This window comes from Amblyomma maculatum, chromosome 1 (genome assembly GCF_055883805.1).
Source record: "Amblyomma maculatum isolate TAMU_Amacu chromosome 1, ASM5588380v1, whole genome shotgun sequence".
NCBI lineage: Eukaryota > Metazoa > Arthropoda > Arachnida > Ixodida > Ixodidae > Amblyomma > Amblyomma maculatum.
In genome coordinates, this window is record NC_139344.1 from 346,339,585 (window position 1) to 346,363,859 (window position 24,275).

Sequence of the window (24,275 nt, forward strand, 5' to 3'; positions counted from 1 at the left end):
TAATCACAAAGATTGCAAATTAGTGAAAGCGTAAATAAAATTGTTTGTTAAACTGAACATCAAACATAAGCTTATTTTGTTGCATAGACGCTTCGCCGTAAGCTTCTTGCTGTTCACTCGCTGCACGCTTTGTACGCGGTCGTTTTAAACAGGCGGCGTTCGCGAGTGAATACCGCTAGCTAAAAGTACACGAGAAGTACGACAGTTAACGGTGTTACAACTTTGAAAAACAATCACTGAGGTCTTATCAAGCGCCTTGGTTGGTTGGTTGTACAACTCAATTCAATCGGAAATGGGCGTCCTCCTTCCCCGCCCCCGGCGCGCGTGCCGGGGAAGACGGGGAGTCGTGCGCCCGTGGATTAGAGGCTGGCAGGTAGTCCTTGGCTTGTTGCGGCCTCTTCCGCCAGATGGATGGTGCTGCTGGATCGCAGGGTCCGCGCTTCGCAGCAGGGTATCCCAGGTTACTCTACTTGTAATATTTTGTCCTATCCCTGGAGATTGTTGAACTGCCTGACGGCTGCTTTGAAAGCAACCCGCCCGTGCCGGCCGCCCAAACTTCCTCGTTTCCGGCCATGGTGATGCTGAATGCATGTGCTCTAATGGCTTTGCCGGTTATTTCAGGTTGCCTATAGTCTTATGCACTTCGCACGCCATCTAATGAGTGTGAATGTGACGGGCATATGTCCACCACCTAAGCGGTGGCGGGGGCAATGACGGCCTACAGCAGATGAAGATTTGGTGACAGGCTAGCCCCCTCCGCAAGCGGCGTTGACCTACCAGTCCCATGCCCCGTAGGGCCAGGAACAGCCACCCTTCACCACCTGCTCCTCCCCCTCGACGGAGGAAAAACGGTGAGGCGTCCTTATGATGCGCGATGTCAGTGCACGTTAAATGAGGCGTCCTTATGATGTGCGATGTCAGTGCACGCTTAAGATCCTCACGTGTCGAAATTACTCTGCAGCCCTTCACAGCGGCGCCTTTACATTTCTAATTTCACTCCATCTTTCTCCGTTTTCTTATGGCGCTCAGGTTTCCACGGGGAAGTATGGCTGATACTGCGGCTTTTCTTTCCTATTAACCAATTTATAGTTTACCTAGATAACGTGGTACTCCTTGTTGTTATGCGATTTAAAGCACTATGTAAGTGCACGATTTTTTCTTTATTGCATGGCTTTGACACATTGTAGTTCATCAAAACAAAGTCAACAAAAATAACACAAAACGATATTTACATACGACGTCATGATCAGGCAGCATAGTACTGGCTTCATCACATTAAAATTCACGCATACACAACAAGGACCTTGAGAGCCACTCGGGAGGTTCCGCAGCAGCTTTCTGAATAGCAAAACCCTGTCTACGCTTTCTCGAAAATAAATTCGGGCAGGTCGTGTGTCTTTACCACAACGGTAATCAGCCATTAATCAGCCAGCCCCGCCGGGGTGGTGCAGTGGTAAGACGCCCGACCACTGTGCCGGAGTACCCGGGTTCGAACCCGACCTCGGCGGCTGCGTTTCGATGGAGGCGAAACGGAGTGGCGTCCGTGTGCTGTGCGATGTCAGTGCACGTTAAAGAACACCAGGTGGTCGACATTTCCGGAGTCCTCCACTACGGCGTCTCTCATAGCCTTAGTCGCTTTGGGACGTTAAACCCCACCAAACCAAACCATTAATCAGCCTACGGTAATCAGTGGAATCACGTTATAGATCAGTAGGCGTTCGACATAACCCCGCAGCCCTTCATTGCGACACCTTTGTTTTATCCTTTCACTTTCGCTGCCACCTTCCTCCCTTCTCTTAAGGCGCGCTGTACCATTGGCTGTACACGTGTGGCACGCACCATTGCTATGAGATGTATTGCTCAAAAGTTTACAGGAATGGTCGAAAATTCTCCGTAGCCCTCCAATACGGCTCCCCTTTCTCTCTTTCCACTTTAACTCCTTCCTCCCTTCCCTTACGGCGCGGTTCAAGTGTTCGCAGACACAAGTGTGACAGATACTGCGCCTTTCCCTTCCGGTGAACCAATTATTACTATTATATTATTTACAGGAATGGAAGCGTACAGTGGAAAGCAGCCGCCGCGGCCGGGATTTGGTCCCCCGTCCTTAAGTTCTTTCTGATCGCCCTTGCGTACTATCTCGAAAAAAAAAAAAAAAGTGTGGACTGGAAGGAACGAAACGTGGCTAGCTAAAATATAATACGATGTATGCAATGCAGCTTCCCTGCTGTAGCAGCAAATGCAAAGCGGCTGTTCTCTTCGCAGGTGTTTTCTGATTGGACATTTGATGTATTAGATTGAGTGGCCGTTTTCGCAGCAATTTTTTTTTTTTTTTTACGGGTTTCCGGGCGTCTAGTGACGCGCATGTTCGGGTCGGAATGCAATGGCACAATTGCAAGGCGAAAGTCTTTAATGCCTCATCGTTGTCGCGGACAAAACATGTCCCGCCTTTTGTGGCGGCTCTGATTGGTCGAGACGGGATGACGTCACCAGCCGCCAAATTCGAAGCGACCAACGAGAAGTCTTATGTCCAATCACCATTGAATCGATACTTAAAAATGAATTCCTAAACCGTGTCTCCCACCAGGGTATCGATTTTCCATCCCTTGGATCCCCAGCCCAGCGCTTCACCACTGTGCCATGCCCCGGATCGTGAAACGCTCTTCATAATTCCAATCCCTAAACCCGCCGGGGTGGCGCAGTGGTTACGGCGCTCACTACTGTTCCCAAGGACGCGGGATCGAATCCCGTCCTCGGCGGCCGCTTTTCGATGGAGGCGAAAAGCAAGGCGCCCGTGTGCTGTGCGATGTCAGTGCACGTTAAAGATCCCCAGGTGGTCGAAATTACTCCGTAGCCCTCCACTACGGCTCCTCTTTTTCTCTTTCCACTTTCACTCCCACCTTCCTCCCTTCCTTACGGCGCGGTTGCGGTGTCCACAGAAAACAAGTGAGACAGTTACCGCGCCTTTCCCTTGATTGGCTTTGATTGGCCGAGGCGGGATGACGTCATAGAGGTCTCGCCCAATCACAGAGCACAACCAGAGTATGCGCGAATGCGTGCCTTATATGGCTATATTCCGATCAATGATAAATTACTAATTAATGACAAATAAATATAAAATTACTAATTAACTGTGAAGTATAAAATTTATCAATTAGATAATTAATGACTAATAAGTATACACTCACTAATTATCGAGTGCATAAAAATTAAATAGCTTATTGAACAATTAATAATTAATTACCTGCTTAACGCCTAATTAAACACATACTTGCTAATAAATGTCAGTTGCGTAGCAGAATGCGGCACTCAGGCTTTCGCCTTTCACTACTTTGGTCGCTAAAGTCCCTCGTAATTTTTTTTGTTAGGCTGGTCCACAAGGTTAATTCTTGTCGATGGTGGAATAGTGACCATGCCTATCCTTCCCTACTAGGAAGGCTGACGAGTGTTTGTACATCTTTCCTTTGCCTAGAACTACAATATCACAGTAATGCCAAGGCAAAACCGTGCAAACAAAAATGCACTAACCATATTACGACAATGCAACATGCATACTTGAATGATAGTATCTCACTGGATGCATAATACCAATGCTTACGTTGTCTTTGAAGCCATTTTTCTAGTCCGAGTGCCAGAAGAGACAAATGTCTTCGTTGGGCTGTAGACCATTTAGAATTAATAAAATTATCTTAGACACTTGAAGAGGAAGCTTTTCTTCTGCGCTGGTCCACAAGGTTTATTCTTGTCAATGATGGAATAGTAACCATGCCCATCCTTCCCTACTAGGAAGGCTGGTGAGTGTTTGTACATCTTAATGTGAAAGCCTTACTTGGCTATGTCGGCGGTATCCTGGGTACAGAATGTGTCTGCAGCCGTTGTGTCGTTCTCAAAAGCGTTAGGATCAAATATATGGTTGTGATGGTTGGGATCGATAGAGGATGATGTGAGGATGAAAAAAAAATCATGTCCATATGACGATATAACTTGGCCAAAAAATGTAAATGTTAAATCAGACGTCGAAATAGCCACACAACTAATGTCAACATCTAAGGGATGTGACATAACCCAACCGGAAGTGGATGTATTTACGACTTAATGAGCCAAATAAATGCATGATAATGATCAGAAGTGTGTAATGAGCGTCGAAATACCGAGAGCACTGCAGAATCTGCATTGGAGAAATGCGCTTGCCTAAACGTTGCTGTGATGACCGTGAGATGTGTCAGCGTGATTCTGCGCGTGACAGATACTGCGCCCTTCCTTTCCTGTAAACCAGTTATGGAACGCCGGTGTAATTTGATGTGTTTAACGGAACGCGTTGTGTTCGACCAGGGGCGCGTGATGTACCGCGCAGCAGCTACGGTCACGCTTTCTCCACTGCGGATTTTACAGTGATCTCGGAATTTTTTCTATTTTCCTAGAGTTACCATAGCACGGTAATGAAAACAAGGCGAAAGCGCGCAAGCATAAACAATCTGCTAATCATGGGATGACAATTTAACATGCATATCTGAATGATAGTATCAATGTGCACGGATAATACCAGTACTTACGTTATCTGTGAACCCACCTGTTTAGTGCGAGTGCCGGAAGAAACAAGTGCCTTCTTTGTGCTCTAGATCATTTCGAAACAATCAAACTCTCGTAAACACAGTAATATCGTTACTGATAATTGATGCGAGTTATATGGATGATGCTTGGTTGAATTGTCACTCCTGGGCATGGCAGACTATAAAACAAACTGCAGCCAGAGCTGATCGGCGCTGAAATGCACGAGTGTAAGCTATTACCGAACCGGAGTTGCCGGGTGCGATCGCGGCGGCCGCGTTTAGAAGTAGGCGAAACACAGAAGCTCCCGTTTGCTGTGTGATGTCATGCATGTTAAATCATGCACCATCTAAAGTGTTGTTGCTTTAAAGTGTTTTAACGGGATGCTGGTTTAAAGTACCTTATGACGCGGTTCAGCAACACCACATAGAATAAAGTCTAGGTAGTGTTGCTGATTGATTGATTGATTGATTTATAGGAAGGGAAAGGCGCGGTAACTGTCTCTGAACCGCGCCTTAAGGGGAGGAATGAAGGTGGGAGTGAAAGCGGAAAGAGAAAGTGGTGCCGTAGTGAATGGCTACAAGTAATTTAGACCACCTGGGGATCTTTAACATGTACTGACATGGGGGTGGCTGTTCCTGGCCCTACGAGGCTGGGACTGGTAGGTCAACGGGCTTGCGGCGAGGGCTAGCCTGCCACCGAATTTTTTATCAGTTGTAGGCCGCCATTGCACCCGCCACTGCTTCGGTGGTGGGTGACGGCTGTTGCGACGCGCGCACGGTGCAGTATTGTTACGGTGCATAGTATCGAGATGACGACGACGCGCTGGTGTGGTGTTGTAAGAAGACGACGCTCAGGCTTAGCTGGGTTCGTTCTGGTGGTTTGTGCGTCTGACAGTTAACTAGCGTTTACCGCTGTGTACGATTCCATTAATATTTGGTGGAGGTGTGGGGTATTCCTACACCGTGGACGCGCGTCTTTCTCTCTCTCTTTTTCTTTCTCTTCTATTTTCTCTTTTGTCCGCAGGAGGCAGCGGAGGTGGCTCAGCTATAGAGCCAGTAGCAGACCCGTTAAATTTCTTTTCCTTGTTTCTACAGTCGCAACAACAATAACACTGACATCGCATAGCGCACGGACACCTCTCCAGTTCACATCCATCGAAATGCAGCCGCCGGCGGTCGGGTTCAAATCCGTGTACTCTGGCAGAGTAGTCTTAACCAGTGCGCCACCTCGGCGGCGCGTATTACAAGGTCAAATTCCGGAATAGCGTGACCTTGAAGAATGCTAGCAGTAGAGCTTACGCAAAATTCAGTACGTTAGTAATGCTTACAGGGACTTTCCGGGAAATCATGAGGCTCTCTATGACTAATATGCGAATCTCTTCGGAGGCACGTATAGCCAGATTTGCGGATTGACTTCAATCGCTTGCACGATGCGCTTCCTTGGCTTGGTGAAGAGCAGCGCGGAGAACTCGGGACCTTTCTTTTTAGATGTAGTTAAATAACCCATTTGCGTTGTGCAGAGGCGAAAATCTGGCCCGGATGGCGTGAGTAGCGAGATCTACAAAATGTTGACTTGCTGGAAGTCTTCAGAGGTGCTTGCGATGTTGCATTTCTAGTTAATCCTGTTCCGGATGATAATATAAATTGCGAAAATACAGACAACAATCTTCTTATTATTAACAAAGGATACCGTGCCTTGTTACTGTGTAATGTTGGGTATGATATGTTCGCAAAATTCCATCTCTTTTCTTGCAGCTAGTGGCACTGGAATTAAAGGGAAGCGGAAACTGTTTTTAAATTTCATGGAATCCGGTGGTTGGGAAGACCTTGTGTGTCAATGTTTTCTTGGTTCTGGCCACAAGAAGAGCCGAAATTGCTTGTAGCTTCCCTCGTAGCTTCCAAGAGCGCAGGAGAAGGGGGGGGGGGGGGGGGTAAAAGCGGAGAAATGGCGGAAGTGACAATCGCGGAGAGTCACCTGGCCACCTGGCCGCCTGTCCGACTTCGCTCGCTTGTTGCGCATCATTCCACGCTCTGGTGAATGACCGGTGCGCGCGAAGCTCTACTAGTGCAATTTTTCTTTTCTGCTCCTTGTTTTGGGAAATCCTTTGCGAGCGCTCGTCGAAGGACTGAAATTAAACTTAGTCATACGCAGCTATCGTGCTAAGCTTTGAATGATTGCATAACTCCTCGCTTAAAGCTGTTATCATTTACTACTATTTGTCCGCTCACCTCTGCGCGAGAACGAACAATAGGCTGGTTGCGGTGAACACAACAAGCGCTCTGTCAACGTTGCCTTCGCTTAACAGCTGACGCGCTCGCCGCGTTGGGACGTTTAGAGCAACAAGGCGTCAATGTTTTTCGCGCGCCGCCTGCTCATTGCGGTACTTTCATAGTTCCAATGACTTTAGTCGGGTAAGCCAAGAGCGGCCGTCTATAGTACGCTGGGACCGAAGTGGTGTGTTGCCTTCGCCAAGTGGACGGTAAGGTCCAAACACTTACATTTGCTCAGTAACCAAGATTCCATTTGCCCTGGCCACGGCGATGCCACGCATCTCTAGGGGTTGGTGCTTGAGGTATGTGATGTGGTGCAGTACACTAAGTGCCTTTTTTGGCGCATGATCTCATTTCGGTGGTAACGAAAGAAAACAATATGAGTGATTAATAGTCTAGACAGAAAAAAATAAATAACTAACACAGATTTTATTCTTCCTTACGGTGCCGGTGTCCTATGAAAAGCAAGCTGTAAGTTATTCCGTATTTTCAGTTTGGCACTTTACGCAGAAGGCTTGTGACAGCCATCGGCAGCACGTCCTATATTATAGTCAACTGCCTGCCATTCGTTTCGAGCTGTTGCTATTCACTGTCATACGATATGGTTGGTATTACTTAAGCTCTGCCGCATTAAGGGGTGTAATTATAAGAGATACGAAATATAATGCTGATTAGCGCTTGAGGTATCGCTAACTTAAGGGGCACATTCCACAGTGAAAATGGTATATTGTAATAGCAAACATTTCATTATTTTTTGAAGGAATTCGCTTACGTTTGATTTCCTTTATGGGAATGATTTTTGGCTCCCTTGTCTAACTCGTGACCCAAGGGCCAGAGGCTAGATTCCATCATTTAACCATCTATTTCTTTAAGCGAACTCACTACGTGTATAACATCAAGACTATGTCTTGACTCCCTCTAATCCGAGCAGAATTTTCCATTGAAGCTAATGCCAGTTCCCCGCCGAAAAGGGCATTCAAGGTAATGTCTTAAAACCAACGATTTCATAACGTACGGAGTGCATAAGCAGAAGCCACCAGTACACAGAGCAAGATCCCATATCTGAACGCACTGTATACCGTAGTCTCTGCAGATACTATGACTTGTGGCGTAGGAACTAGCTCATTATTATTTAACTATAGTGCCTAGAATATACTGGCTAGTGTGCCGTGCGGAGGGCTCTCTCAATGGGAGGAGGTGTCCGCGCCGGCGATGCCTTCCAACTTTGGCCGCCAGGGGCGCTGCTCATCGTAAAGGTGCCGTCGACCCGTCGACGCCGCCGGCGCGCCCTTGATTTGCCGCAGCTGCGCTGGCCGAGCCATCAGTGGGTTCGAGCGCTTTGGACGCGTCTACGCTGTTCTTTTGTTTTAGTCGTTCTGTTTCTTGCATTCATATGAGATAATTAAATTTGCAACGACTAATGATGCTAAAAATAAAGCATCAGGGCAGGGAAAAGACATGTTTCGTGTCGCTCTGTCGGAGTGGCTACCGCTCAGGACTAGGTTTCTATGTTCGGTGTGCCATCGGACCCTGCGCAGCTTGCGTAGTGGAAGCGGCTGACTAAAAGACAAGACCGCAAGTTGACTTCAACGTGTGTTGCCTGCGAAAAATATTTTGTGGAGAGCTACATCGAGAGAACGTTCAAAGTGACAGTAAACGGCATCGTCAACGAGCTCGCTAGAGATAGACCACAAATTAAGCCCGAAACCGTGCCAACGCTATTCGACCATTATCCGAACCATCTTCTGCCTAAGACATCGAAAAGAAAGTTGAGGAACCTCTGTGACCAACCGGCCGCTAAACGACAAAAACGCGGTGTCATAATGCCAGTGGTGCAGACGACAGCCATGCACGCACCGTCAAGGATGTTTGACAATGCTTCCAAGGAGCTGGCAGCAGAAGAGCCGAGCGAGAACTCATGCCCGCAGCAGCAGACGTGCAGCTTTGAGCCTCGGGATCCGTTTGAGTCAATTTACATACCTGCAACTTGGACCAAATTAACCGAAGCACCTGCTGGATCTGTAGCCTACGCGCGTTATCGAGCCTAAAAAAACAAAAAGAAAAAGAACTTTGTCACTTTGTACATAGAAAAAGTGATAACTTTTGGAAGCCTGAACGCAGTTCTGTGGACACAATAGTGTATATTCTCTGAAAAGAAAAAAACAAGCGCGTACAATACAACAATATCTAAAGCTGAAGATAGAGCTATACAGGTAGAGTGCACTGGAGGGTCTTTGTTCCGAATGTGGCCTGCAACCAGCTGATTCAGGAAGCACATATCATTCATGGGAATATATTTTGCAGAAAAAGTGTCGCTTGACCGTCAACTCTGAAGGGGTTAGCTGCGCTTAATGCAAATACTAGCGGAGGCTTACACAAGATGCGCAGAAAGAAGGAAAAAGCATGTAACTAGCCAAATAAATGCTGCAACATTTCTCGCGCTCTGAGAAGAGCTAAGAGAAAACTGGCATGGAGCGCAGAACAAGTGGCTCTATTGAAAGCGCAAAATGAAGAGCTAATAAGTGAGTCCGCGGTTGAAGCTTTTTTTTTTTTTTTTTTTTTAAATCCCGCGCCCTATACAATTGTGACCGTACAACAACCGCTCGGCTGCTGAAACCGCGAAGCCGAAACTGGTGAAGAAAGTAAAATTAATTATAAATTACTTAGCGGTGGTAAGCGAGAAACCACGTGGAGAATTATACAGGAATATCTAGCGCATCATTAGCAAGTGAAAAAAAAAAAAATACCACCAAAAATTGGTATCAAGACTACTTTAAAATTATTGCGGTGTCATATGTGCGGCCTTTCTCCAAAACCTTTAGTGGTGCATTTCTATATGTTTACTTGTTTATTGTTGCTGCGCCTTTTTGCTCAAATTTTACTATATTGTAGACTTTGTAAAAAAAAAAAAAAGAATCAGTGATACAATCACCACTTTTGTTTCTTGCCTTTCCTTCTGTTACAAAAGAAAGCACACCGCATAATAATCATTTATGTATGAAGCAACAATTAAGTGACTTCCTAATAAAACAAATGAATAAAGAGTAAGAACAAAAACTGAAGTCAGATTCAGACTGCTTGTGTTTATTGTCGCATATGCGATCTTTGAAAACATGCGCGCGTGCAATATATGTTACGAAAAAGCAAGATCGCCCTTCTTTTCTGTAGCATATATGTGACGCTATAAAACGTCACTAATCTGATATATATCACCTTAGCAATAAGCATGACTGAATTGCAGAAACGTCGACGTAACCTATCCGAAAGCATGAGGCCCGTATACGTATTGACGTTCGTAGCACTTGACTGCGGCATCGCGATATACCATGGACCATAAGAAAAGACCGAAGAGTAAATAAAATTCAAAGTTGGATTAATGAACAGTGTAAAATATTAAGGGTATTTTCTGATACCTGTGTCACACGGACAATAACAGTCGTCGTCGATCCGTGCCGGGTTAGATCGCGATTGAGAATATAGTTCCCATAATTCGGGACAACCACCTGGGCTGACTGAGCGCTCACTCAGAAGGAAGATGCATACGATACCTTACATCCGCAATCGCGATGCGTGGATCGCAATCGAGTGGCTCTAGATCAAATAAAATCGTCGTCGGAATATTTCATAGCAATATATTGAATCCGGCCCGGACTCGATCGTTTAATCAAAGATTAACAAACTATTGCAACCAACGTGTCAACTTTAGGTGGTTTTCTCAAATTTCTTCTCTCGCTGGATATCAGGAAGTCAATATGTGTTCTGCTTAAGACCTTATCCGGTTCAGCTGAATAAATAAAACAGATATATAGCAGACATGGACCAGACAGTATTTGTTAAACGCTTCCTCGAGCGCTATTTGAGCGTATGATTTTCTCCGCACAGTACTAGGACGGTATGAATGTCTTCCACCAAGACTGTTTTTAGACACAAAGTGCGCTTAAACCGTCAAAAGACAGGTTTCGCAGTGAAAAGCGCAGCACGCTATCCGGACCTATATGCCGCCTATGCTGCCGAGGCCGCGAACGCGGAGCGATAGCACCTTAGCTATTGGTAGCGCCGCCCCGCGGTGGCGGCGGGAAGGCATCACCGCGGCAGACACGCCAGCGCGCGCCCTCGGCACACTAGCCAGTATATTATAGGCACTATAATTTAACCAAGCTTTTCTACGGTGTATTTTGCAATAATGTTAAAAAAGTAAGCGTGGCTAAGGACTAGATTTAAGAAAATGTGCGTCTTTCAATATGCTTGATCAACTGGGCAACAGGTCTGTCCTCAATTGCAATGGGTGGCGGTTCCATAGCATGCATGTTAAGATAATATAATGAATTGAATAGAGTCATCCTTTGAACAAGAACTCCCTCAAAGAAAGCATTTATCAATCCGTGCAGATATCTCACACATAGGACTGCGTACAGTTATGTGTAAAGTGGTCTGGCCTCCTCGTATGAAAGGAGGCCTGCGGTACGCCAGTGTTCTCAATAAACAAACGTGGCATACAGATAAGAGACACAACCATTGCTCGTAGGTGCAGAAATACACCATCTGGCCTGTGCAAAACGTTGCAGTGTTGGCTGGCGTGTATAATGTGCGTTAGCGACGTTGTTGAAGGACAAGTTAGTGAAACAAGCCCGCATCGTGAGAATATGTCGAAAGCCACAGTGCACCCAATATACGCTCACGGACAAAGACTGCTTATACCATTGAGCAAAAGTGCTGAACAAAAGTTCGCAGTTGCTTGAGGATCGTGAGAAGAGAAAAAGTGCCGAGCACTGGCGATTGCATAAAATAACTTGATTAGTGCGCAATCTACTGGTGCTATGGAGACAAAATTGTCAAAGTTCCTACCGATTCAAAACTTGTAAATGACAATTGCTATGCAGCACCTTGCAGTACGTGAAAACAGTAAAAGTATTGTTATGGTATGAACATGGTTGCCTTGCTTGATACACAAGGAAGGCAGTACGTCTACGAAGAACAACAGGTCTTTTCAGAACGAATGACGTGCGATGTTTTTAAACTGTGCAAAGTAAAAACAGGTGCTGAAAGTGAGGAAAAAGACTGCTTTGTCTTACCTTGCCAAATATCTGTGGCGCGTGCAAAACACGAAGTACTTGATTTTGACGCGTATACCTTGTGTAGCGAGCGCTCCCCCAATATATTGTAAATACTGGCTCTTTCTTACTGCGCTGCATGCCATCGGCTTCCCTCTTTCTAGCGTAACCAGCAAGTCCTTGCAAACCTCTATAATTGCAGACACAACAGGAGAAGTTCATCCTGAATTCCCGCATTTTTTTGGCACAATTTTTTTCTTTCTCACTTTCCTAATGCAAATGTCTATTAAAACTTCAATTTGCCTACAGTCATCATCAGTGAACAATATGCTGCTTAATAGATGACGACTGATTCTTCACTCACAAGCCTCAACACTCTCGTCTAAACTATTAAGCTCGCCCGAAATTTCCGGAGTCCTCCACTACGGCGTCTCTCATAGCCTGAGTTGCTTTGGGACGTTAAAACCCCACAAACCAAACCAAACCAAACCAAACAATCACACACTATTAAATCTTTCTCTGCAATCGCCGAACTTGGAAGTATAACAGTTGGCGGAGCAAATATTTAGCCGCGATACATTTTCTTCTCAGATCACTCAGGTTTTTAAAAAACGCCATGGCCAATCAAGCAAGCACTGATTTTTTTTCTCCTCTGTGTAAGAAGCTTTCGGTAACGGTGCGGCGACTAGCGGGCAGCTCGTGCCAAAACGTTAGCACATGCAATGGACAGTTCAAAAGAGCTTGCCCAACTATTAATACTTTCGTAACTTTTTGAATCCCTTGTCCGGTGATTCGAACCAAGCCAGTGCTTACAGTGTAATACACACAGTGGCTGCACAGTACTGTACAACTCGTCGCCGACATGGGAATAACCGTACTAGCTGCGAGTTAAAACGCGAGCAGTAGGTAAGCTCCGCAGTTCACATTCTCACTTTTGGTCATCCACATGCCCTTGAAAGAGACCGACGCTTTGAAACACTAGCGGTCCCAGGTGGTATAAATATCCAGAATGGATGTCGCTAGGTTCACCACCACTCAACACTAGCTGTAGTAAAAGTTGTTCGTAGAACGTGACATTGGTGCTCTCGGATGCGTGTCGCTGTCGTGGCGTCGAATGCCAGATCTGTTGGCGTACCGCACCACGTCAATGGTGTGCGCGTGCTGCGGCATCGAGCCTGCGACGCCGAACCGGTCCGTCACGCCCACACCGTCCAAATCGCTGAGGGAACACTTCAACGGTTCGAAGCACTTGGCCTCGGCCCGCTGCTTGTCCCGTCGTCGTAGCACGTACAGCCGTGTAGACAGCACGACCAGGAAGGCGACCACGCCGCAGCCTAGGCTCAGCGTCAGGTAGAGGATGAACTTCTCCTTGTTCGCTGCGAAATGAATTACATAAAAATAGAAGGTATTTTAGAGAATGTTCTGTTGCAATCACTAACTCCTTCATTCTTCTGATATACTTCAATGTGAGCAGGACTGTTCACTGAAAGTCATAGCTGAAACGAAGCAGAAACAAACTCTTGTTACTACTTTATCATTCAACAAATTTAAGAAGTGGCACTTTAGTTGCCTATTTCTTTAAGCGTTGAATAACGCCGTAACTTGCTTATCCTTGATAATTTTATTCCTATCTTCGTTTCATTAATTTTGAGTTCCTGAAATGTAACCCTACTTTTTTACTCAATTACTTAGTGGGCCTGACAGGTATACAAATTATAAAATGTGCTAAATGTTTCACATTTGGTACCTGTTTTGTGCCATATGTGAAGTGCCATTCCTCTTTTTAGGTGAATAAATGAGCAAAGTGTAAGAAGTATTTGATATCTAAGCTTGCCTTTCTCCATGTCGATAAATCTGGCACCTGTAGTCGCCCTCTCAAGAGCCGCATGCTAGCGAGCCTTCCAAAGCGGAGTGCGCGTGTATATATGAGCGAGAAATCCTCTCACAAAACCGGCAGTGCTGCCGGTTTTATTTTATTATTATTATTATTATTTTTTTTTTGCGAGGAAATGTGACCAGTTGAGGTAGAACGAAAAGAAGTGTTCAGGGAGCGAACCTTGTATAAACCTGTACGCTGCCACCCACTCGGTGACGAAGCCGATGGCCCGATGACCGGCTCCGTTCAGGGTGCAGTTGACGTGTATGTCCTCCTCGGCCGTCCTGTCGCTCTGCATCGCCCCTTTCCTGTTCTTTGGTCCCGATGTTTGGCTTATATCCATCGGTGCGGCTGAAATGCGGAGGAAGCGGGGTCGATTGCGAAGATACAATATTCATATAGCACTCATATTGATCATGGTTGTATGAGAAATATCACGAATGCTCTAATAAGTCGCACAATTGGAGCTTAAAGCATTCGGAATCAGAACACTACGAAAACGCCACTGTGTGTTGGCTCTCAGGCGTGGCGTGCTGCAATATGTCAGAGAGAGTAAATAGTTTTAGAGCTGAGATTACAGCTGTACTGGCAATAAACTGAGCTGGTGGCCGTTATTTATAAGGAAATAAATAGGTGTTATATTCATACCAAACAAAAATCAATAATTGTCGACAAGTATAGGTTCAGCAACGTATATGTTCCCAGCAGCTCTCTCTCTCCGCGCATTTTCGTTTAACTGCTACTGATGTGCACTCTGAACCAATGCTTTAGCAATTTTAACAAGATTGATTTCTCGCAATTTAGTGCTCCCATCCTAATATACAGGTGGAAGGTTGCGGGTTTATTCTCTAGCTTTTCAGTAGCGCAAAGTATGATTCAGGAGGAACACGGCAAACGGATAAATATAGAATGAGTCGACTGCAATTCGTATAACGAACGTAATTGCACTCTATAGACTGTCATATCTTTTCAAATTCAAATTCAAATTCATTTTATTTTCCTTGTGTGCAAGGAAGGAGCAGCCACAAAAAGCTACCATTCGCGGCAGCTTGCTGAGGTGGCTACCCCTACAAGTGATGACAGCAGCTGCGCGTACATCGAGGAGTACATACATACATAGATTCGAGATGCTTATAGCTAGGAAGTAAATGTCACTGACACCCATCTCGCCACTGCCACGAATCTAAAGGGCGAAACCGTACAGTCTCCTTCAATCTTCGCAGCTGTAAAACAACATTTAATTTCTTCAGTTACAAGGATCTGAAAAAAAGTTACTTAGGTTTGCTACAGGTTGACGTCAAATCTAACTATTGTTTTTTATATAAATTCCTCCACACTTTGGGATTCCCTAAAATCTATTTCAAAGTAAGAGAGAGAGAGAGAGAATGGGAGAAATAGAAAGGCAGGAAGGTTAACTAGGCGATGCTCAGTAGGCTATCTTACACTGGGGAGGGGAGCAAAGGGAGTAAAAGGAAAGAAAGAGCGGCAAGGAAAGGACTTTGTCACATGTCCAGAGATTTGTAATAAAAGGGGCTAGACGGCGTACACTTGTCTAGAATTCAACCTCGAGTCCTTTAAAAACTTAAGGAGCACCTTCCCTGCTTTCCTTTCTGATGATGGTGCTGTCCAAGGGCCCATAATCTTAGCTTCTGTAAGAGGGCGAGAGTCCACGTGGCGGTCTCTTTACTTCATAAATAACATATAACCTTATGCGCTGGCGACAAAGTCGGGATGCGGTGCTTTAGTTTTCGCACTTTATTCTTTGACCGCCTCAAACAAACACGAGCACAATTGTCATGTTTGGCGTTTAGCTTGCCTGGCATAGCCTTGGCTGATGCATACAGTCCTTCCGCAGGACTGAACGTAGAGGGATCGTAGCGAGCCTCTTCCACGTAGCCTTCTTCGTCTTCATCCGGCTTATCCTTGGATGAGTCTCTGCCACCAATGTCCAAATCTTTCAGGATTGTTTTGGGCGCTGCAGAGAACGTGCAAAACAATTTCATTATGCCTATAATACTCGTATATACGAATTCCTAACGTGAATATTTTGTTTCGAAGAACAGAGAGAAATGAGAACTTTCGCCAACTGATCGCTGCCAACCATGTACCGTTAAAGGACCATGAACCATTGCTCGCGAAAAGGCGATTAGAATTGCTTGCTTTCTACACACTGGCCTTCTTGAGTACTTCACCCACTGTACAGTTTTTACAACCTGTGTGCACGTTGCCTCCACGAACAGAGTAATCGGGACTTTCACTTTGGCACCTGGATCCAAGACAGCCGCTTACAGCGTCCGCTAGCTACTACTGTGTTTGAGTGCTAAGCAAACGTTCGTGGGTTTATCTGGTTAACAATGGTAATTGAAGCTAATCCGGAGGCCTCCTCTGCAGCATGCCTGAATTCGCATGCACAAGCGACTGAAATAAGGAAAATACACCAGTAGGCAATTGTTTACCCGGACAACAACGAAAACTTCGAAAGTAAGTGATAAATAACATGCTGTAGTGCAGCTAATGAAGTACACCACACGATTTGCGGTGTTAGTGGAATCGGCTTCCACTAGTTGCACATTGTTTTCTTTAGATTAGTGAATATAAAATAAATGCTCACCTTCCATTCAGAGAAAATAGCTTTTCCTTTTGGCCTAATGGTCTAAAGCACTCTTAGCTTCTTTCAGAGCCGGTTTACTGAACCTATACATCCAAAAATAGGCGGGCGGATATAGTTTCTTTATTCCTTCACGCATGAGCTACGAGGAACACCGTAGCGGAAGACCCCGGTTTGGTTTATACCATATGCGGTTCTTTAAAGCGCTTTGAAATCGCACAGCCCGCTATATATATATATATATATATATATATATATATATATATATATATATATATATATATATATATATATATATATATATATATATATATATATATATATATATATATATATATATATATATATATATATATATATATATATATATATATATATATATATATATATATATAGGATGCGAGAACATTTAACGTACTTGGCCGCTTAAAAAATAATAGAGCGAAGGGTACGCTTCATTTAAAGAAACATTTTATTAGACTCGACGTTTCGATCGGAGACCGATCTTTCTCAAGAGTGAATCTTCTTGGATAGTGTTGCGGCTTTTTAAGCATATGGACATAGACCACACCTGGGTAAAAAAACAAAACGTGGGAGACAGAGGAAAGAGACAGATACAGTAGGGAAGGATGATGTCCAGGTGTGCCATCGCAGGTGCATCGCAGGTGCTGGACAAGCCTGTCGAACTGCGCTGACACAGGTGCCTGGATGCATAGTCTCTGCTGCGAAAGAATGCGGGCTATTTTCACTCTTCCTGGACAGGACGGCCGAAGAGTGGGAGTAGGGGAAAAAAAAAAGAATAAATAATAAAAAGAAAGAAAAAAAGAAAAAAGGGGGGGGGGATGGAGGTGGATAAGGAAAGGTGTTAGCTTAGAAAAAAAAAAAAAAAAAAAAAAAAAAAAAAAAAAAAAAAGGTGTCGGAAGCAAGCCAAAGAAAAGGGGGGAGGGCGGTAGGAGGTAAGTGGCTCTGACAAGACCAGAACACACCAACACTTTGCTATTCAAAAAAGGTGATGACCTCAGACGACTTGGCCAGGTGTGCACATTTCCTGTGTTCGTGACATCGGAAGAGAGGACAGGACCCCGTGGTTTTCGTTTAAGCCCTGTTGTAGAGTATTAAATTTAAAAATGAAATATGATTCTCGTTGTTCGCGCTCACGAGTGTTTTTGAAGCCACTCTGTAATATTGTGACTTTAAGATTATCGAACTCATGTCCCTCCTTGCGAAGGTGCTTCGAAAGGGGGAGGTTGGGAAGGGTTTGAGCGTGCGAGCGGTGGTTATTAAATCTCAATCGGAAGGAATTATCTGTTTGGCCAATGTACTGCATACCACAGTCACCACACTCGAGCATGTAAACAACATTGCTAGAATCGCAATTTAAATCTTCTCGTATAAAATGTTTGAAATTTGAGTGGGTGCTTTTAGCTAGTGCTGTGGATTGCATGTGTTTACAGATTTGACATCGGCTTTTTCCGCATGACGTGCAACCCAAAGGTCTCGGTTTATTGACAGTTGAGTGGACAACGTGGTTTTGTAAATTCTTTGGTCTTCTGTATGTTACCTGAGGAGCAGTCGAGAATATTTTGGAAAGTCGTTGACTTTGTTCTATGATATTGAAATGTTTTTTAAGGATTTTGTTAATATTTGGGATATTGTCTGCGAAGGTTAGAATGAGATTACAGTGTTGTGGTGGTGTTGGCTGTGATTCCGCAAGGGTGGGATGACGATTACTTATTTCAGCCTTTTTTATGGCATCTTCGATGATAGAAGGCGGGTAGTGTTGTTTCTCTAGTGTTACTCGCATGCGATTAGCATTTTCTTGAAAATCTATGGATTTTGAGCAAATACGTTTGAATCTGATAGCTTGCGAGTATGGGATTGAAGTCTTGCAGTGGCGTGGATGGCAGCTTTTGAAGTGAAGGTATTGTTGTCTGTCTGTGGGTTTTTTGTAAACGCTAGTGATTAATGCGCCCCCTTCAACTCGAACCAGAACATCTAAGAAGTTGATTTTACTAGTTGAGTAGGTGTGTGTGAAGGAGATGCTAGGGTGTATGTTGTTGAATGAGGCGATAAACTTTACGAGTTCGTCCTCTGTTTCGGTCCAAATCATGAATATGTCATCCAGAAAGCGTTTGTAAAAAATTGGTTTGATTGCACATGAGGACAGAAAGTCGGACTCAATTTTGCTCATAAATATGTTTGCGTAATTTGGAGCCATTTTGGTGCCCATAGCTGTACCACTAGTTTGAAGATAGTATGAGTTGTTGAATTCAAAAGTGTTAAGTTTAAGGACCAGATTGGCTAGTGTCTCGATGGTACTTGGACTAGGAGAGTCTAAAATTTTATATTTCTCGTATGCTCCGATCATGGCCTGGATTCCGTCGTCATGTGGGATGTTAGTGTAAAGTGACACCACGTCAAGGGTGACTAGAAAAGCGCCATGAGGGAAGGTAATATTGGATAATTCTCTCAGGAAATGATTGGTGTCGCGTATGTAAGATGGATGTTTCGGAGGTATGTGTTTGATTAGGGAATCGATATAATCTGAAATTGGCTCTGTGAGTGTGCCGATACCGGAAACAATAGGTCGCCCTGGATAATTCTCTTTGTGTATTTTCGGGAGCATATAGAAGCGCCCCGCTGAGGCATTTTTTGGCGTCAGTGCCTTACTTACACGTATGGGTAATTCACCTTCATCGGTTAGTTTAGTCAGAGTTTTTCCTATGATGCTCCGGTGTTCAGCGGTGGGGTTCGATGAGAGTTTCTTATAGAATTTTGGGTTATTGAGTTGACGGTTGCCCTCCTGAATGTAATCGTCTTTGTCTAAAATGATTATACCTCCACCTTTGTCGGCGGGTTTAATAACAATGTCAGTTCGTTTGCCGAGTGAGCCTAATGCATTACGTTCTTTCCTTGTGAGGTTAGGTGGGCCAGATCTGCGTGTCCCAAAGGCCTGAAGAATATCCCCTTGTACTGCTTTTATATACATGTCAAGATATTTTTCCCTACCAGGTTTGGGCGTCCACGGTTCCTGAGGTCGGGGGAAGTGCGGATTACTAGAGTTTGGTTTATCGAAAAAGTATTCACGTAGTCTAAGATTTCGAGAAAAGTTATCCAGATCTTTGAATAATTGAAATTCATTATACTTTCTATTACTTGGACAGAATTTTAGGCCGCGTGACAAAAGTGACTTTTCATCGGAGGTGAGTTGAGAGTTTGAGAGGTTAATCATAATTTCTGGAAGGTGTGGTTCCTCGGGTGTTTGGTCTAATGTGGTTAGGTGTTCGGTTACGGTTTTGAGGTTCTCGTTGGATGGGTGTATGTGGCTCCTTGGTTGTATTTCTTTTGTAGGGTCTATGTTTGCATCAACAATTATGTTATCCCGGGAGAACTTTTTAAGTTTCTTTGTCCAAATTTGCTCAATTTTGCAAGACTGGAAGACCTCAAGCTCGGTTGCCTGTGATGTTGAAAGCAACATGTTGTGACGCGCCCGCCTCTCCTCGAAGTTTAATGATGCCAACGTTTGTTCGAAGTGCTCAATTGTTATTTTCAAAAGTTTAAAAGATGCCCCGAGTAGTTCTTTGGTCCATGCTAGTCGATGGGATTCCGAAAGGTTATTCATCGATGGGGTTAGAGATACAGTAAGTCCTCTCGGTACAGTTTCCGATTTCAGATATATTCGAAGGGATTTTACGTGGAGCTCGTGCCTGATTCTTTTGTCTATTATTTTTCTTAACTTTAAAAAATTTCGAGAGTGTATGTCATCGCCAGAAGGAGAATTGGTGGGCGCGTGAGCCTGGTCGGCCTGTCAGCATTGCTTCAGCCGTTGGGCTGAGCCACAGCGTCGTCTGAGGTCATACCTTTGTTTTGGCGTGGTGGCTTCATCCCCGAAGCACTGCATGGTGACTGATGCTTGCTGGGATCCAAGTGCCGGCTCCATTGGTGCCGACATTGGAGCCATCCGTGGTCCCGGGGTTTTCGGCGTGGCAACCGGCGACGTGTCGTCCTTCCCCATGGGCGTCGGCAGTAGGGGCGGGCAGTTCGGTGTAGAGCTTGGGTGCCGGAGTGTGGTGTCTCGTGCTGCAACACTTTGTTTCGGTGTAGCGGCGCTCTCTGGACGGTCGTTTTCATTGGAAGGAGGCTGTTGGTGTCCCGTTGGGTCTCTTGGAATGGGCGTGTTGACGTCATTTCCGATGTCCTGCATGGTGGATGAAGCTTGCTGGGATCCAAGTGTTGCAGCTGAGAGTGGATCCATCCGGGATCGGGGCCTAGTCGGAGTGGTGATCGGGGATGTACCGCCTTGCACAGCAGGCGTCGGTAGTAGGGACGGGCGGTTTGATGATGGGCAGGTGGGGTTATTCGGTGTGGGATTTCCTGTTGTTCTGGATGGTTTGGCGGCGGCTGGAGGCGCAGTGAGATGTGATCTTGGAGTTGGCAGCAGAGCTTGGCGAAGGGGCGTTTTCGTGAGTGTAGTGTAGCCTGAACCACTTGGTGGTAGGTTATGAGTGGCACGGCGGCATTTCAACCCAGATGTCCGTCCTTGGTTGATCAGATGCTCTGCTTCCTCAATGGTTGGGAAATCCGGTGTTGCGGGTGGACCAGCATCTTCACTGTTTTGGGATGGGACCTCAAAACAGCTGGCAGCTATTCGGGTGCTGTGCTCCATGGTGGGTTGGTGGGTCTTATCTGAGGTTGGCAGGTGGTCTTTCCATGGGGCCATGCAGTGCCGTTGAGCACTGAGGAGGAGGTTGAATATATTCCAGGCGAGCACCGAAACACCTCCAAAACTTGGGTGCACTCCATCTGCAGCCAGAACTTTGGTAGCGGGAAAGGCCTCCAAGGAATGGTGGAGGTGGAACACGTTTTCGCCTTGAGAACACAATTCAATGAGTCCGTTGTTGAACTGCATGGCACGTTGATTAAATTGATTCACCGTACGCCAATTCCCGGAACCTCGTCGGCGGTTAGGAGCCCGTGGTAGCACCAAAGTGGCATATACTGCCTCGATTTCAGGCCGTGTGGCGCGGATGAGTTTAAGTGCACCCGCGTAGCGGTTGAGGGCATCATCGATGCTTGTACGGGAGATGTCGTTGGTGCCCAAATGAAGAATGAGTCCACTTACACTTGGAGGCACGAAGTCCAGGAGGTTTGTTATGTCCTTGATTTCAGCACCGGGTTGTGAAATGAAGGCTGGAGAGCACCGGCTTGATGCATCGAAGTGGTTGTAGAGATGTTTCGTTTGGGAGTCGCCAATCAGAGCCCATGTTGGCGCGTGGAGAGGAAGTTTCCAGAGGATGTTTCTTGAAGCGTTAGTGGCGGCCATTGAAGAAGGTAGGATGCGAGAACATTTAACGTACTTGGCCGCTTAAAAAATAATAGAGCGAAGGGTACGCTTCATTTAAAGAAACATTTTATTAGACTCGACGTTTCGATCGGAGACCGATCTTTCTCAAGAGTGAATCTTCTTGGATAGTGTTGCGGCTTTTTAAGCATATGGACATAGACCACACCTGGGTAAAAAAACAAAACGTGGGAGACAGAGGAAAGAGACAGATACAGTAGGGAAGGATGATGTCCAGGTGTGCCATCGCAGGTGCATCGCAGGTGCTGGACAAGCCTGTCGAACTGCGCTGACACAGGTGCCTGGATGCATAGTCTCTGCTGCGAAAGAATGCGGGCTATTTTCACTCTTCCTGGACAGGACGGCCGAAGAGTGGGAGTAGGGGAAAAAAAAAAGAATAAATAATAAAAAGAAAGAAAAAAAGAAAAAAGGGGGGGGGGATGGAGGTGGATAAGGAAAGGTGTTAGCTTAGAAAAAAAAAAAAAAAAAAAAAAAAAAAAAAAAAAAAAAAAAAGGTGTCGGAAGCAAGCCAAAGAAAAGGGGGGAGGGCGGTAGGAGGTAAGTGGCTCTGACAAGACCAGAACACACCAACACTTTGCTATTCAAAAAAGGTGATGACCTCAGACGACTTGGCCAGGTGTGCACATTTCCTGTGTTCGTGACATCGGAAGAGAGGACAGGACCCCGTGGTTTTCGTTTAAGCCCTGTTGTAGAGTATTAAATTTAAAAATGAAATATGATTCTCGTTGTTCGCGCTCACGAGTGTTTTTGAAGCCACTCTGTAATATTGTGACTTTAAGATATATAAATTTAATTTCCTTTCCATCAAAATACGGTAGCTACAGTAGGTATTAAACCTTCCACCTTGGATTTAGCAGCCGAATACCAGAGAGACAGCGAAGGATTTTGAAAACGGGTGAGAAATTCTCACAACGAAATGTTTTTGTGTATATTTCAACAATCCGGGTTTACTTAATAAGCCTGCAGCCTGAAACCGGAAATCTCTGTGCTTGGGGCGCATTGTACAGGATAAATTTTACATCACTGTAATTCCCATTCGCGTCGCGCCGCTGTGAGGGCTCTCGTAAGCAAATCTATCAAAACACCCCATATGGTGGAGCAGGCGTTGTCTCCGCATATGGGTTTGGACGGCCTTTGTTTCCGCAAGTGATGGTGAACGCTGCTCGAACAGGCGTGTGCTTACCGCATGTGTAGACGACTTTCAGGAAGAGGCGCGAGTCCTTGTGGCAGCCTGGGTTTCCGAAGGTTCCCATGTCCGCGTTCACGGTGCATTTCCGCCGTCCGTGGCACGATGTCAGCACCGTCTCAGTGGCGTAGCTCACCTGGCATACTGTATAAGCATCCCGAGTAAAAGGTGAGATGCACGGGGTTAGAAGGCGCGAATATGACAGGCCTGACAATGGTGACATTGAGTGCCTCTGAACCTTGCAGTATATGAGCCTTTTAATTATATCAGTTAAGAAAATGCCAATCATGACATGAGAATGATATGAGACGTCTTTTTGAGTAAATGGAAGCGCTTCTTATGAAATATGCGGTTTAGTACTGGGTGGTGCCTGAAATGTTATTTGGTCCTATGTCCATGCTTTGAGTATAACATGCTTGACGCCGCGAGCAGCGATTAGCAGTTTGTCATAATGCGCAAGTGGTCTAGAAGATTGCAATCACCGAGTTTTGGACGGATCAGTGTAACACATTTTATCCACTAGCCCAACGGCTTCTTGCGATTTGGTTTCATCGGGACACTTAAGAGGTTCAAATACTTTTGCCTACAACGGCCGTCTTATTGAAGAACTCTAACGAAAAAAGACAAAGAAGAAAGCTTAGGTTAGTAATTTTGCGCTGATATCCTTTGTCGCCCATCTGTTATTTTCTAAGACATGAAAATTACTTTTTATTCATAACGTATATCTCTTGTTTTTTATTATAGTCTGTGCGTTTGATGTATGAAGAGTTTTTGCATCAAATTTCACATGTTTTACGCAATTATAGATTTGACGTAAATATTTATTTGCAGTTAGCAGTCGAAGAGCCCACTCAGCCTGCTTATTTACACCCTTCCTTTATTCAACGGTTGACTAGATGGCCACATACCCGTAGAATGCACATACTCTGTGCTTTTTTAAGCTCATTTGGAGTTAGCAGCGGCCAGTGTAGAGACAAGAGCGTTACTGAAAATAAGAGAAAATATGGGATTCTTTCGAAACCGCGTAATTCACTACCATCTTCTTTCTGCGAAGTCTCACATAGCTGCAGTCACTCATCCCCGACGTACCAGAGAGCTTGACGTCCTGCCTCTGCGGACACTCGGGCACACCCTTCTCGGTGGCACCGAAGTTTGCCGAGTAGATGACAATGCGCAGACTCTTGTGACAGCGTAGGTTGAGCACATCGTTCTCGCACGCTATCCGGTTAGAGAACAGCGCTGCAAAAGAGCACATCAACCTTAACGTTACCGGTACACTAACTGAGACAGAAGTAAAAACAACGCTCTACGGATATAATGTTGACACAGCGTTTATTTTCTAGCCGTGCTAATATAAGTTTGTGTCTGGGTAG

The 24,275-nt window shown here is 45.2% G+C and overlaps 1 protein-coding gene across 1 annotated transcript in view; it reads right to left on the bottom strand.

The window, feature by feature from the left end:
• Positions 1-12,364: 12,364 nt before the first annotated feature.
• The window catches only part of LOC146207671 (protein eva-1-like), a 100,374-nt gene continuing 88,463 nt past the window's right edge, over positions 12,365-24,275 (bottom strand). Inside the window, exons 4-8 of the mRNA XM_084577164.1 lie at positions 23,992-24,141; positions 22,900-23,046; positions 15,562-15,720; positions 13,926-14,096; positions 12,365-13,245 (exon numbers count right to left, since the gene is read on the bottom strand). Of these exons, the coding sequence (XP_084433290.1) occupies positions 12,911-13,245; positions 13,926-14,096; positions 15,562-15,720; positions 22,900-23,046; positions 23,992-24,141 (962 nt within the window). The 3' untranslated portion in view covers positions 12,365-12,910. The remainder of the gene's footprint in view (positions 13,246-13,925; positions 14,097-15,561; positions 15,721-22,899; positions 23,047-23,991; positions 24,142-24,275) is intronic.